The 12502-nt window shown below is 37.7% G+C and overlaps 1 protein-coding gene across 2 annotated transcripts in view; it reads right to left on the minus strand.

Moving 5' to 3' along the window:
• LOC126368840 (heme peroxidase 2) overlaps window positions 1–12502 on the minus strand; it is a 78937-nt gene that overhangs the window by 41710 nt on the left and 24725 nt on the right. For both annotated transcript variants that reach the window (XM_050013004.1, XM_050013003.1), the window contains exon 2: window positions 463–621. In XM_050013004.1, coding sequence (XP_049868961.1) covers window positions 463–621 — 159 coding nt within the window. The remainder of the gene's footprint in view (window positions 1–462; window positions 622–12502) is intronic.

A 12502-nucleotide genomic window follows, 5' to 3' on the forward strand; every position in this document is an offset into this window, starting at 1 on the left:
GTTTTTCTTTTTCGTAACCCATTCTTCAGACGGGATACACTCCATGTCAATTTTATAGCAATTTATGACAAATTTTAGCTGGACAGTATGGAGAACTGTCAAAATATAAGAACTCTCAACAGTGCTGCCGCCAACATTTGAGCTTCTAGTCTTTATCGTCATTGGTCTGAATTAGCTTTTTTTACGTTACGATTAGAAAAAAAAATATTCGAAAAAAAAAGAACATTTTCTGTATTATGTCGAGGAAAAGACATTAGTCGAAAGTGATTAGCGCTGAAGTAAAAAATTGACAGTCCCGATGTACTTGTAAGTTAACACATACATACACAAACTCACGCCCGTGATTCCTAATGGAGTAGGCAGAGCCACGACTAAGCAAAGATAACTTACAGCCAATGTACCACCTTTCGGGAGTATTTGTTAGTTTATGTAGGTTTTTAAGAAAAACAATGGAAAACTCACCCATCTTTAGCACCTAAAAGGAACCTCCTTTCTAAAGCTATGGCCTCACTGACTACCCTCCTAAGGTCGCTGGGCACGCCCTGTGTGTCGTCAGACTTGCTCTTCTGTGAGTGCGTTTGCGCATATAACACCACAAGAAGCAATATGCTTCTATGTAATCTGAAACAAGGAGATAATGGTTATTAGCCTTTCAGTATTAGCTTTGACGGATGCGGAAAGCTAATTATAAAAAAAAAATATATCTACATTTGATACCTATCTATTCGATCAATACAGGACAACAATAAATATCAAAAAGCAGATTATGTATTATAATATGCTAAAAATAGAGATCTTATATTGTTTTATTATTATACCTTTGCATTTGTACATAAAATAGGCTCGCGTCCCGGGACTTAAAAAAAGTTAGCGAAGAGTGGGTGTATATACTATACACCTCTGTCTATCTCTTCAGGGATATACGCATGATGCTATGTTATGTTTGTTATGTGTATTAAATAAAAATAACTCGTTCTGACAGCCTCCGTGGTCTAGGTGTGCGTTACCCCAACAAGAAAGTATCTCCTAGAGTTTTATGAGTAGAACGTATAGTTGGTGCCTTATCTGCTGTAAATGTGCCCCCACATAAAAAATGTGTGCCCCCTGTCGTTTCGAAAAAAAATCGAAAAAACGATTCTTGCTGGGGTAACGTTTTTCTAGCAGGAAAATTCTAAACGAATGATCGGAGAGAGAAAAACTGTGCATGGCCAGATAGCTTATATGTGTGCCAAAATGTGCCCCCAAAAATAAAATCTGTGCCCCTTCAGATTTTCGAGATATTGCATTTCCTGCTGGAGTAACGTTTTGATGAATAGTATATCTCTAAAACCATTGCATGTGCCCCTGTAGAATAAACATACGCGAGTAGCTCTTAATGTGTGCCCCTTTGTGCCCCAATTAGATTTTAGAAAATATTTATAGTTTTCAAGTTATCGCGGTTTTATGAAAACCCGAAAAAACATCGCAGCGCCTAAATGAGACAAGGCATAACTTCGCTGAAAACTGTATTCGGTCTTTCTTGACGCTAATAATAACCATACAAAGTTTCAAAAATGTTCATGCATGCGTTTTTGAATAATCTTGCTAAAAGTAAAAACGATGGTGTCATAACTTTGACGGCAAAATACAAGGAACTGGCACAATCCCAGATGTGTAGGTGTAAACCAAAATCTTGTGCCTTTAGTCAAAAATATATGGTGAAAATATTGAGCTTCAAATGTTACGCATTAAGTAAATATAAACAAAAAACCAAAATATGTAAACAACGGCTGGTTATCCGACCAAATCTGAATGACTTGAAAACTATAAATATTTTCTAAAATCTAATTGGGGCACAAAGGGGCACACATTAAGAGCTACTCGCGTATGTTTATTCTACAGGGGCACATGCAATGGTTTTAGAGATATACTATTCATCAAAACGTTACTCCAGCAGGAAATGCAATATCTCGAAAATCTGAAGGGGCACAGATTTTATTTTTGGGGGCACATTTTGGCACACATATAAGCTATCTGGCCATGCACAGTTTTTCTCTCTCCGATCATTCGTTTAGAATTTTCCTGCTAGAAAAACGTTACCCCAGCAAGAATCGTTTTTTCGATTTTTTTTCGAAACGACAGGGGGCACACATTTTTTATGTGGGGGCACATTTACAGCAGATAAGGCACCAACTATACGTTCTACTCATATAACTCTAGGAGATACTTTCTTGTTGGGGTAACGCACACGTGGTCTAGTGGTTAGAGCGTTAGGCTCACGATCTGGAGGTCCGGGTTCGATTCCCGATGGGGACATTGTCGAAATTACTTTGTGAGACTGTCCTTTGTTTGGTAAGGACTTTTCAGGCTTGAATCACCTGATTGTCCGAAAAAGTAAGATGATCCCGTGCTTCGGAGGGCACGTTAAGCCGTTGGTCCCGGTTATTAGCCGTAAAAACACCTCCACCAACCCGCAGTGGAGCAGCGTGGTGGAGTATGCTCCATACCCCCTCCGGTTGATTGAGGGGAGGCCTGTGCCCAGCAGTGGGACGTATATAGGCAGTTTATGTAACTCGTTTTGAAAATAGAATGGGAGATTTTCTTTTTTAGGATTAAAAAAATATAATTGTTCTCTATAACTCGTCAGATGGCGCTTAACCAACTACGTTACTGGGCCATTGCTACGATGCCACTAACTGATAAGAGTTTGATTTCTTTTTCCTTGTTATTTGTTTATTTTCAGAACATAATGATTGTGACATGGACGTTTCATTTTATGTTTTCAAAATTTTATCAAAGAAAAATTAACGTTTCGTTCCTTGCAGTAACCTACGAAGTTCAGTGCCATCTATCGAACAGCTAGGAAAAAAAAGAAAAAGCCTTCATTACATTTAGGTAGTTATATACGTATATTATATCTATGACCACAATAAAGTAATCTGTAGACATATTTGTATCTTTGTATTTGTGTTTGTAGAGCGCAGCTCTTACATAAAGAGTGAGTGAGAGAGAGAGAGAGAGAGTTCTTTGTACAGAGAATAAATAAAATTAAAAAATGTTACATCGTACCTATAATGTACTTAATGTATGTTGAGCGGAATTTGTGTCCTAATCACACCATGATGAGTATGAGGTCTCCAAACTTTTGGCCACACAACTCGTCTAGGCATAAACAAATGACTGTCGAGATAATGGGAATAAATCAAAAGGCCAGAGACAAAAGTACATTGTACCGAGACAAAGGCCAATAAACTGTGGGCTAAGTTGGGCTTTAAGGTATTTATTTACGGCGCCCGATCCGATCAACCGATTCACATCGGTTAATCTTAGCATGGTATATGTATGACAATAGGTTTTTTTTTTCACGTGACTTATTGTAGATTTGCCGCAGGTGGCATTAACTACTTGGCCGGATAAATGGGGAGCGCTAAAGGCTCTCACCCGGTACAACGTTTAAGACAACAGGCTTGAGGGTGCCCAGTTGGGCCCGAACCCAGGCTCAGGGCGTCGTTTGAGAGGAAAAATATTTGAAAGAATTAATCGACTCTAGTGGGTTGATAGCGATAAGCGCTGATTGAGGGAAGTCGTCGACCACGCCGGCGGGAAGGAAATGTACTATTCAGGGTTAGAATCAGAATTGCTGACAGCTGTTATTCGCACTATGCTAGAGCACAAGTACGTATATATAATCGTATCGGAAAGTCGAATCGGGCCCAGTAAGTAAACCTCTTGAAGCCTTGTCAAGATTGATCACTAGTAACCATGTCACTGGACACTATAAACAATAAAGAGAAAAAAAAATAAAAAAAAAATGTGACCGGACCACTAGTCAAGTCAGTATGAGGAAATGATAGTCCGTAGGTACTATATATCTGTCATGTCGACAAAAATACAGTTTTTAAAGTGCACACGAATTGCCATTAAGAATTATGACAGTTGCCATTACAATGTGCAGACGCCATTTTAAAAATATGAAAAATAAAATGTATACGATCGGAAATACGAAATTAATAATATGAACTTGCTATTTTATAAGACAGCGGTATTTAAAAAATATATTTAAAAAAATGCAGAGTACTGATTACTTAAGTACCTACGTACTTACTTATTTTAAATTTGACGAAGGATTTTTTTTATTTTTCTTTGTTGTATTTCTGAACAATAAGAATAAAAATTAAAATATTCAACAAATTATTAAATCATTTTTAAAGTGTTAAATCGAGGCGAGTTAGGTGAGTTGTTCAATCAGGTTCTCGGTTATGCAATTATTATGCAGATGTGATGGTGTCGCCGGTTCTTTTCTAGTAACCTCAATTCGAAATTTGAATAAGTCTGTTTTATACAGGATAACATAGATTCAAATTGACAGCTTGTTTTTAAAGATACTGGCCTGCGAAACTAAATAGTAAATACTACACTTTTAAAATTTATTTTTTCTTAACTATAGAAGGTAGAGATTTAAAATAAATAAAAAAACGTTTTATAGACAATTTTATGTCTTCTTTGTAACTATTAAACTACTTATATATACATTAATAACATGTCAGTAGTGAAAATTCCCAGTGGTCCTGTCAGTAAGTCTATTGGGAAGATAATTCCCCGAAGTGCAACTGGTAAAACTACTTAGTAAGACTACTGGGAATAGGGGTTTTTAACTTAAAAAAAGGTACTTAAAGCGACAAAATACGTTGATTTTGGTGTTTAATAAGTTTTACAATTGTCAGTATTCGTTTGATTGTAAGATATGGTCGTCTTATCATTTTCGATTGAGGGACCAAGTTAATCAACTTCGTCAACCAGTGTCAACTTTTACAAACTATAGGATGGATTTACAATCCTTTGATAACTTCTACTAGCTCCTCCACTCTCAAAGTTATGACATATTCCTTGAATAGGCATGCACATATACAGCGTGTTAATCACATCGTAACGAATACTTAAGGGGATCTCTAACATTATCCCGTTTTTCACAGGGTCCGCTTACCTAACCTGAACATTTGACAGGTGCGATGTTTACAGAAGCGACTATTTATCTGACTTGGCGAAAAGAAAACCAGCCCACAGGTTACAGGTTAGGTCACATACCCCCAAAAATGCACATAGGTATCTCGGTCTGATTCATCCCTCAATGTTTTCGTTACGATGTCACTTACACCCTGTATAATCTTGTGCTATTCTAGTAACAACTCTCTACCAGGCACTAACATCGACAATATATCGCAGTGAGGAAGCATTCGACCACAGATGTAACCACAAGCATGCTTTCGTTTTTATCTGTAAGTATCGCTCATATCTCTTATGACATGTACCGGTCCCATACTTTCTATTCTACTTATGTCATTGACATTGTAAGAACAAAAAGCAATACATCCAAAGAACTATGTGAAATTAACCATATAGAAGCCGATAGAACCTTGTCAAACGATGGGGTCCGCTTAATCTTCGTACTACTTTACCATGTCAATGATCTAAATGAACTGCTTTTTTTTAAACTGGGGATTTTGCAGGGCTTTTTAATGCACTGTAACCCTCACCAATATGCCTTATGCTGCAGTTCACCTCCAAACTTTACACTATCTACGTAGTGGTGTTTGCTTAGGGGTGACAATGGTGCTAATTCCTGTAAACACCATCTAATTTTATTTTAAGTTATATCTGTCACTTTCTTATCCGCCGAAAAGGAAAGGGACGGGTAATCGACAAGCATAAAATTTATGGAACACACGTCAATTTTAAGCACAAATCTAAAACAACCGTCTAAAAATTCGCCCGGGTTATTCATTTATTTACTCATTCTTCCTAAAATTAAGAGCTGTCAATCATCCGTCCCTTTCCTTTTCGGCGGATAAGAAAATGACAGGTATAACTTAAAGTAAAATTAAGAGATGTCTGCAGGAATCGCGGCCATTAACTATCTATGTAGTGTAGTATTTGCTTAGGGGCAAAAAAACTACCTATGTAGTGTAGTATTTGCATAGGGGTGAGAATAACTATCTATGTAGTGTAGTATGTGGTTAGGGTTGAGAATAACTACCTATGTAGTGTAGTATGTGGTTAGGGGCGAGAATAACTATCTATGTAGTGTAGTATTTGTTTAGAGGTGCGAAGTTTGATCGCCTCTGAAGTTATGGATGGCACAACCCTTGCTCATCAGGGGCAGGGGTTTTTTACCCTCCTTATTGCAAAATTGACTTGTGACTTACATCGTGGTGTCACAGGTTCAAATCCCGGCTTGGGCTCTGAAGCACTGAATTCAACTTTACTTTACTTAACAGCCTCCGTGGTCTAGTGGTTAGAGCGTTAGGCTCACGATCTGGAGGTCCGGGTTCGATTCCCGATGGGGACATGGTCGAAATCACTTTGTGAGACTGTCCTTTGTTTGGTAAGGACTTTTCAGGCTTGAATCACCTGATTGTCCGAAAAAGTAAGATGATTCCGTGCTTCGGAGGGCACGTTAAGCCGTTGGTCCCGGCTATTAGCCGTAAAAACACCTCCACCAACCCGCAGTGGAGCAGCGTGGTGGAGTATGCTCCATACCCCCCTCCGGTTGATTGAGGGGAGGCCTGTGCCCAGCAGTGGGACGTATTAGGCAGTTTATGAGTTGGAAATTTACGGTCACGAGTACTAATATGTATACACTTTGATACCATGTCACATTAACATTTTTGACAAATTAAACCGTAAATCTCATTAAATGTGAAATATGATAGTGCGATAGAGTTTTGAAGTGGGTACATGATATTGCTCATGACTGTATAATACATGGATCATAGATAGTTGATATCATGTGGTTTTGTGCCCGGGAAGTGTGTCAGGATCGAAGCAAATGGAATTCCATAGTCTCTGCTTACCCCGGTGGGAAATAGTCACGAGTATGTATATATGTTGTGCCCGGTTAATGGCAAAAAGCTAGCCTTCTATTGCATGGGATTTAAATATAGCTGTTGAGGAGTGTACGGTCACGAGTACTCATATGTATTCACATTGCAACCATGTCACTTTAACTTTTTTGACAATTTAAACCGTAAGCCTCACTAAATGTCAAATATGTTAGTGCGACAGAGTTCTAAAGTGGGTATATTATATTGCTCATGACTGTATGTATGGTAAACACCTCCGCCTTCATGGGATACATGCGTGAAGCTATGTTATGTGACAAAATCTGCAACAAGATGGATTAGATTAACTGTTACAAGGTTTCATGTAATCGAGTGGATTATAATATAGGACGTGAAGTCCTTAAGCTTACAGCTCAAGCCAGTTAAGCTTCGTGAGAGAAACTCATTGACCTTTAAGAATAATCAACCTCAATGTAGATAAGGTATAAATACCCGCATTTACTGTGATTGATGCTCGGAAATAATGTTGACAGTTTATAAAAGCTGACGGAACATAACAGTGGTGAAGATACGGGAAATAGTCACGATTCTTTCCAATTAATGCAGGAAAGAGAGATATCCATGGGATATTTCGACTGCTTTTTGTTTTTTTTTGTCTGATGTTTTTGTAGTGTTACTTTGTAGCGTCTTTTGGTTGAAAGGTTAGACAGGCAGTCGTTTTTGTAAAAAACTGGACCTGTCAAATCTTACAAATACAAATATACTTTATGCACCAAAATAAAAAAGAAATAATTACAAAAGACTCTTAACTAGGTACATGGCAAATGGCTGCCTTATCTAAAACTTCTACTATTACATGTCCGTACAAATGAGGAGCGTTTCGAGCTCTTACCTGGTACAAAAATTTAACCCAATAGGCCGCCCTGAGCCTGATAGGGAGCCCTGAGGGATTAAAAAGGCCACATTGAAGCAATTTACCTAAAAATGCAATATAGCTATTTGTTGACATTGTGAACTAGTTTTATATGTGCAAATATCAAATTGCAATATTGCTTTTTAGACCCCCAATTCACAGAAAATCCAGATGTTTACAAGTAAGCGTATGTGACGCATAAAATACTATTAAATGTCACTTGTGGTTTCGGAAATGTCTTAAATGAGGTCTGCGATGACTCTCAGCGCTCCTCATCCAGACGAAAATTAAAACCGCTTGCGGTAGGTCACGTTGCACAAAAAAAAAATAAAAAAAATATAATTATATCACCTTGCTCTTGGCTCAAAGGACGTCTATCAAATATCGATTGAAGTTTAAAAAGTTTCAATGTCAAAATTGCAAAAGCAATGCGGTAGCCTCGGCTGTGGAAAGTGAGGTGCGTTCGCCAACAATACGTGACCGACAGAAATGGATATCGGTATTCGATCCGAGCAAGGTCGGGTCGTGGCGAAACCAATGCTTAGGCCTCGCTGGATGGGACATTACGGTAATATGTTTGTTAAAGAGAAAATTCTATCGTGTGGGCTGTGAGGTGGAGTACCAACCTCATCCCTGGTGTTAGGGAAAAAAATACATACATAAACTCACGCCTATTTCCCACCGGGGTAAACAGAGACTGTAGAATAAAAAAAAAACGAAAAATCTGACTCTGACGGCACTTGAACCCGCTAATACTATCAAGCCGGGACGAGCGTATTACCCATTACATCACCAGATCCTCAATATATTGTTATTTTTTATTTTTTCAATATATTATTTTTTTGTGTATGCGAAATTTTCGATCTATATTAGCATTAGGCACGCAAATGGAATAACACGCTCTATGGTGTAATCGTTAACTCAGTCGTCCCGGCTTGACTAGAGCTGAGGTTTCAAGTCTCGGCTAAGTGACATTTTTTTTATTTAATTTTCTCTTTTTGAGAGAGATGCCGCGGGAGCATAGTTGGAGGGATATGCACAAAACGATCATATCGTATGCGGCAATGATCGTATTATAAAACTTTTCACACACACAAACATAAACAGCCTATATATATACGTCCCACTGCTGGGCACAGGCCTCTTCTCAATCAACCGGAGAGGGTATGGAGCATACTCCACCACGCTGCTCCACTGCGGGTTGGTGGAGGTGTTTTTACGGCTAATATCCGGGACCAACGGCTTAACGTGCCCTCCGAAGCACGTCATCAACTTACTAAACTAAACACAACACTAATTAAACTTTTCACATTATTCATTAAATTTTTGGTACGGAAACATCTTGCGATAGATGTACTTTTGACTAACCCAATCTGGAATTTGTCGTGATTTTATGTTATGTTGTTTGTCTTAAATCTTCCAACCGACATAAGTGACTGCATTGCATTAATTAGGTTACCAAGAACTCTCCAATTAGGAGTCTGTTAAATTCACCGAATAAAAAAAACAAGTATTATGACTACCAGTCAATAAAAAATAAACGATTCGTGTCAAAAAAGACACTGATATAATTGGGGACGAAATGGGTCTAATTTTCAATGGATCGTCTTCAAAACGGCATTAATCGGCGTTTATAAGCATTAGTGGTTTATTTTGAAGGCAAAACACTGTCATATAATTAAGTGGGTCTTTGGGTAAGGATGAAATTCGGTGGATTTTTTTGACGTTTTTTGATAATCGGCTTTTTAGTGTAAAAGACTTCAACGCGTTCCGTCTACCCATATTTTTTATTATTTTTTTATTTGACTAAACCTGTGGTGGATGCTTAGTCTTTTTGTTTTTTTATTGTCTTAAATAAAATAATAATTAAGTATATTCTTATTTCAAAAATATTTTTTTCAAATAAGTAATCAAGATATTTCTTTTTTTTATCATAACAGTTACGATAAATGATGTTTTTTTTTTATACGAGAAACAGATATATCTTAGGATTGCCTGAGGTTTGAATAATCAAAGTTTGAATGTGTTTATTTCATATTTGAATATGAATAATTAAGTACAATCCATTTTGGTATGTAATCTTAAATATTGTAGCAACATGTTGTATTTAAAAAAATACAGTGCTTTAAAGCATAGGCTTTATATAATGGTACCCGTACTGGAGCAGCGTGGTGGAGAATGCTCCATTCCGGCTCTCTCGATGCTTTACAGATAAACGGTTATCATCTCCTTGGTGTTACTCCACAGAAGGTAAGCGGGCTTACCTAAAGAAATTGAAGATTTGACAGGTGTAGTTTTTACAGAAGCGACTGTCTCTTGACCTACCAACCAGAAGGAAAAATCAGCCCAATATAGGTTAGGTCACATACCTCCGAAACCCAATTCTCAGGTTTTCCTTCACCGTTAAGCACGTGATAATAGTTTAGGTATTATCCAAACATGAGTTTTTTATTTATTATGGTGCATCAACAGCAGTACATACACAAACACACAAAATAAAATACACATAGGAAAAGTAAAAAGTAGTAGTAGTAAATGTTTTTGAGTTCAAAAACATAGTCATATTCGAACTTGCGACCACACTGTGAGAGTCAAGCGTTTTTCCATCTGAGCAACCACGTCTTGATAAACGGTACCAACAAAAAGTGTAGATGACCTCACGACCGGCCGACCTTATACACATCCTGATCATCGCAACGCATGATAAGCGATTACGGACCGTGTTTTTATAAGCCGCAATTATGGTCATCTTAATACAGGTTTTTGGTATACTTTATTATAATACAGGGTGTTAGTGATACCGTAACGAAATCTTTGAGGGATGATTGGAACCATGATTCAGAGTTGATATCAAGGGGATTTTTCCGTCTGTATCCGATACGGTGTCACTAACATCCTGTATAAAATATAAAAAGACTATCCGCTACAGCCCCTTGCGGCACGGTAACCGCGCCGCGGGCTCCTCGATAATATCGACGCCATCGACCAATAGCCGTGCGACATCTTAAAGACGACGTATATTGGTCAAAATCTGTGATTCGTTCTTGGGAATGTTGCCAAAGTGGAATTGTTCCTGCTGAAAAAAATTTTTGTTGTCTTGTATCGTGTGGGTTGTGAGGTGAATTACCAACCTCATCAATCCTGGTGTCACGGTTACTATTGAGCCGCCAAAGGCCCCTGACATGACTCATATAACGACTACGTACTTACATCAGTAAGTAGTAACCAGGACCAACGGCTTAACGTGCCTTCCGAAGCACGGATCGTCTTACTTTCGGACAATCACGTGATTAGCCTGTAATGTCCTAACCAAACTAGGGACCACAAAGTAATTTTTGTGATATGTGCCCCACCGGGTATCGAACCTAGGACCTCCGGATCGTGAGCCCAACGCTCAACCACTGGACCACGGAGGCCGTTAAAAAAAAATCTTTAATAGGAAAGGACACTGGCTGCTTTTTTTGAGAGAACCAGCTGGTTTTTATTTGTTATATTATGTTATATGAACTCTCATACGAGTAACAATGCTCCAGTTATGCTCACATTATCTTTATCTACCTAATAAATCAAAACAAAAACTTATACTTTATTTATTTTTATTGTTTGACGTGACTTATTGTAGATTTGCCGCAGATGGCATTAACTACTTGGACGGACAAATGAGAAGCGCTGAAGGCTCTCATCCGGTACAACGTTTACGACAACAGGCCTGAGGGTACCCAGTTGGGCGTTACACGAGAACAGAATATACAAAAATGTATAAGTACAACAAGTAACTTCACTATAGATGGGTGACCGTTGAATAAAATGCGAACTTTAGCACTTTTCTATTAAAAACAGGTCTAGTTTTTTACGTTATGTAATATATAGTGTGAGTAGAGGTCGAATAATATATCTATACGTGAAGTAGTAATTAAAAATGAAATTAAACAAAGATACGTATTTTATTTAAATATAAAAATATCTTTATTCAGTAGGTAACATAGTTGCATTATAAATCGTATTTTTTACATAACGAACGTCTCATCCGCCTAAAACTACTGCTTCTCACAACCTGTATATAGCCGGGGAAAAGTAGCTGCAAGAAAAACCTCGGCACAGGGCCCTAGACGTTCTTTAAAAAGCCATAAAATATTGTTATATAATTTTCTATATAGGAGTCGAGAAGAGTGGAGCAATCAGGGTATTTGCCCAGCAGTGGTATCAAGTAGGGTGGATATGATAAGATAGGAATACTACAGAACACTTATTGAAAGACAAAAATTTACTGAATGCAGAAAAAACTTGTCACTTTTCTATGGGATATCCGAGGTGTGACTTTGTATTATAAGGATATAAGGGTAGTGATTATTTAGAAGATAAAAATGAATTACTAAATAGAAATCTGTTGTAAATTTATTAAAAATAAATATTAAAGGACTAGGCATCCACCTCAGGCTTCGTCAAAATTGTATATTTGATTATATTCTGAAGTAAATTTTTGTTTAATGGCTTTTGTGATTTGATTATCTTCATAGAGACGGTGAAAACGTTAACCAGTTGCTTATCTAAAGAAAGAATGGCCCGAGACAGCAAAGCTTCGCCTTAGACAGTATTCCCGTGAAAATCCATTAATTAGTGGTCTCACTGATTTCCTTCGCTACAAGTCTTTGTAGTGAAGCAACACATGTTACAATTCTCCAACAGCCCTAACAGAAAATAAGACAAACGTTGCTATAACTTTACTTTTACTATGCTTCTTGCGTAGGAACGTACCTACTTCTCACGTACA

The sequence above is a fragment of the Pectinophora gossypiella genome, chromosome 8 (assembly GCF_024362695.1).
Source record: "Pectinophora gossypiella chromosome 8, ilPecGoss1.1, whole genome shotgun sequence".
Lineage (NCBI taxonomy): Eukaryota > Metazoa > Arthropoda > Insecta > Lepidoptera > Gelechiidae > Pectinophora > Pectinophora gossypiella.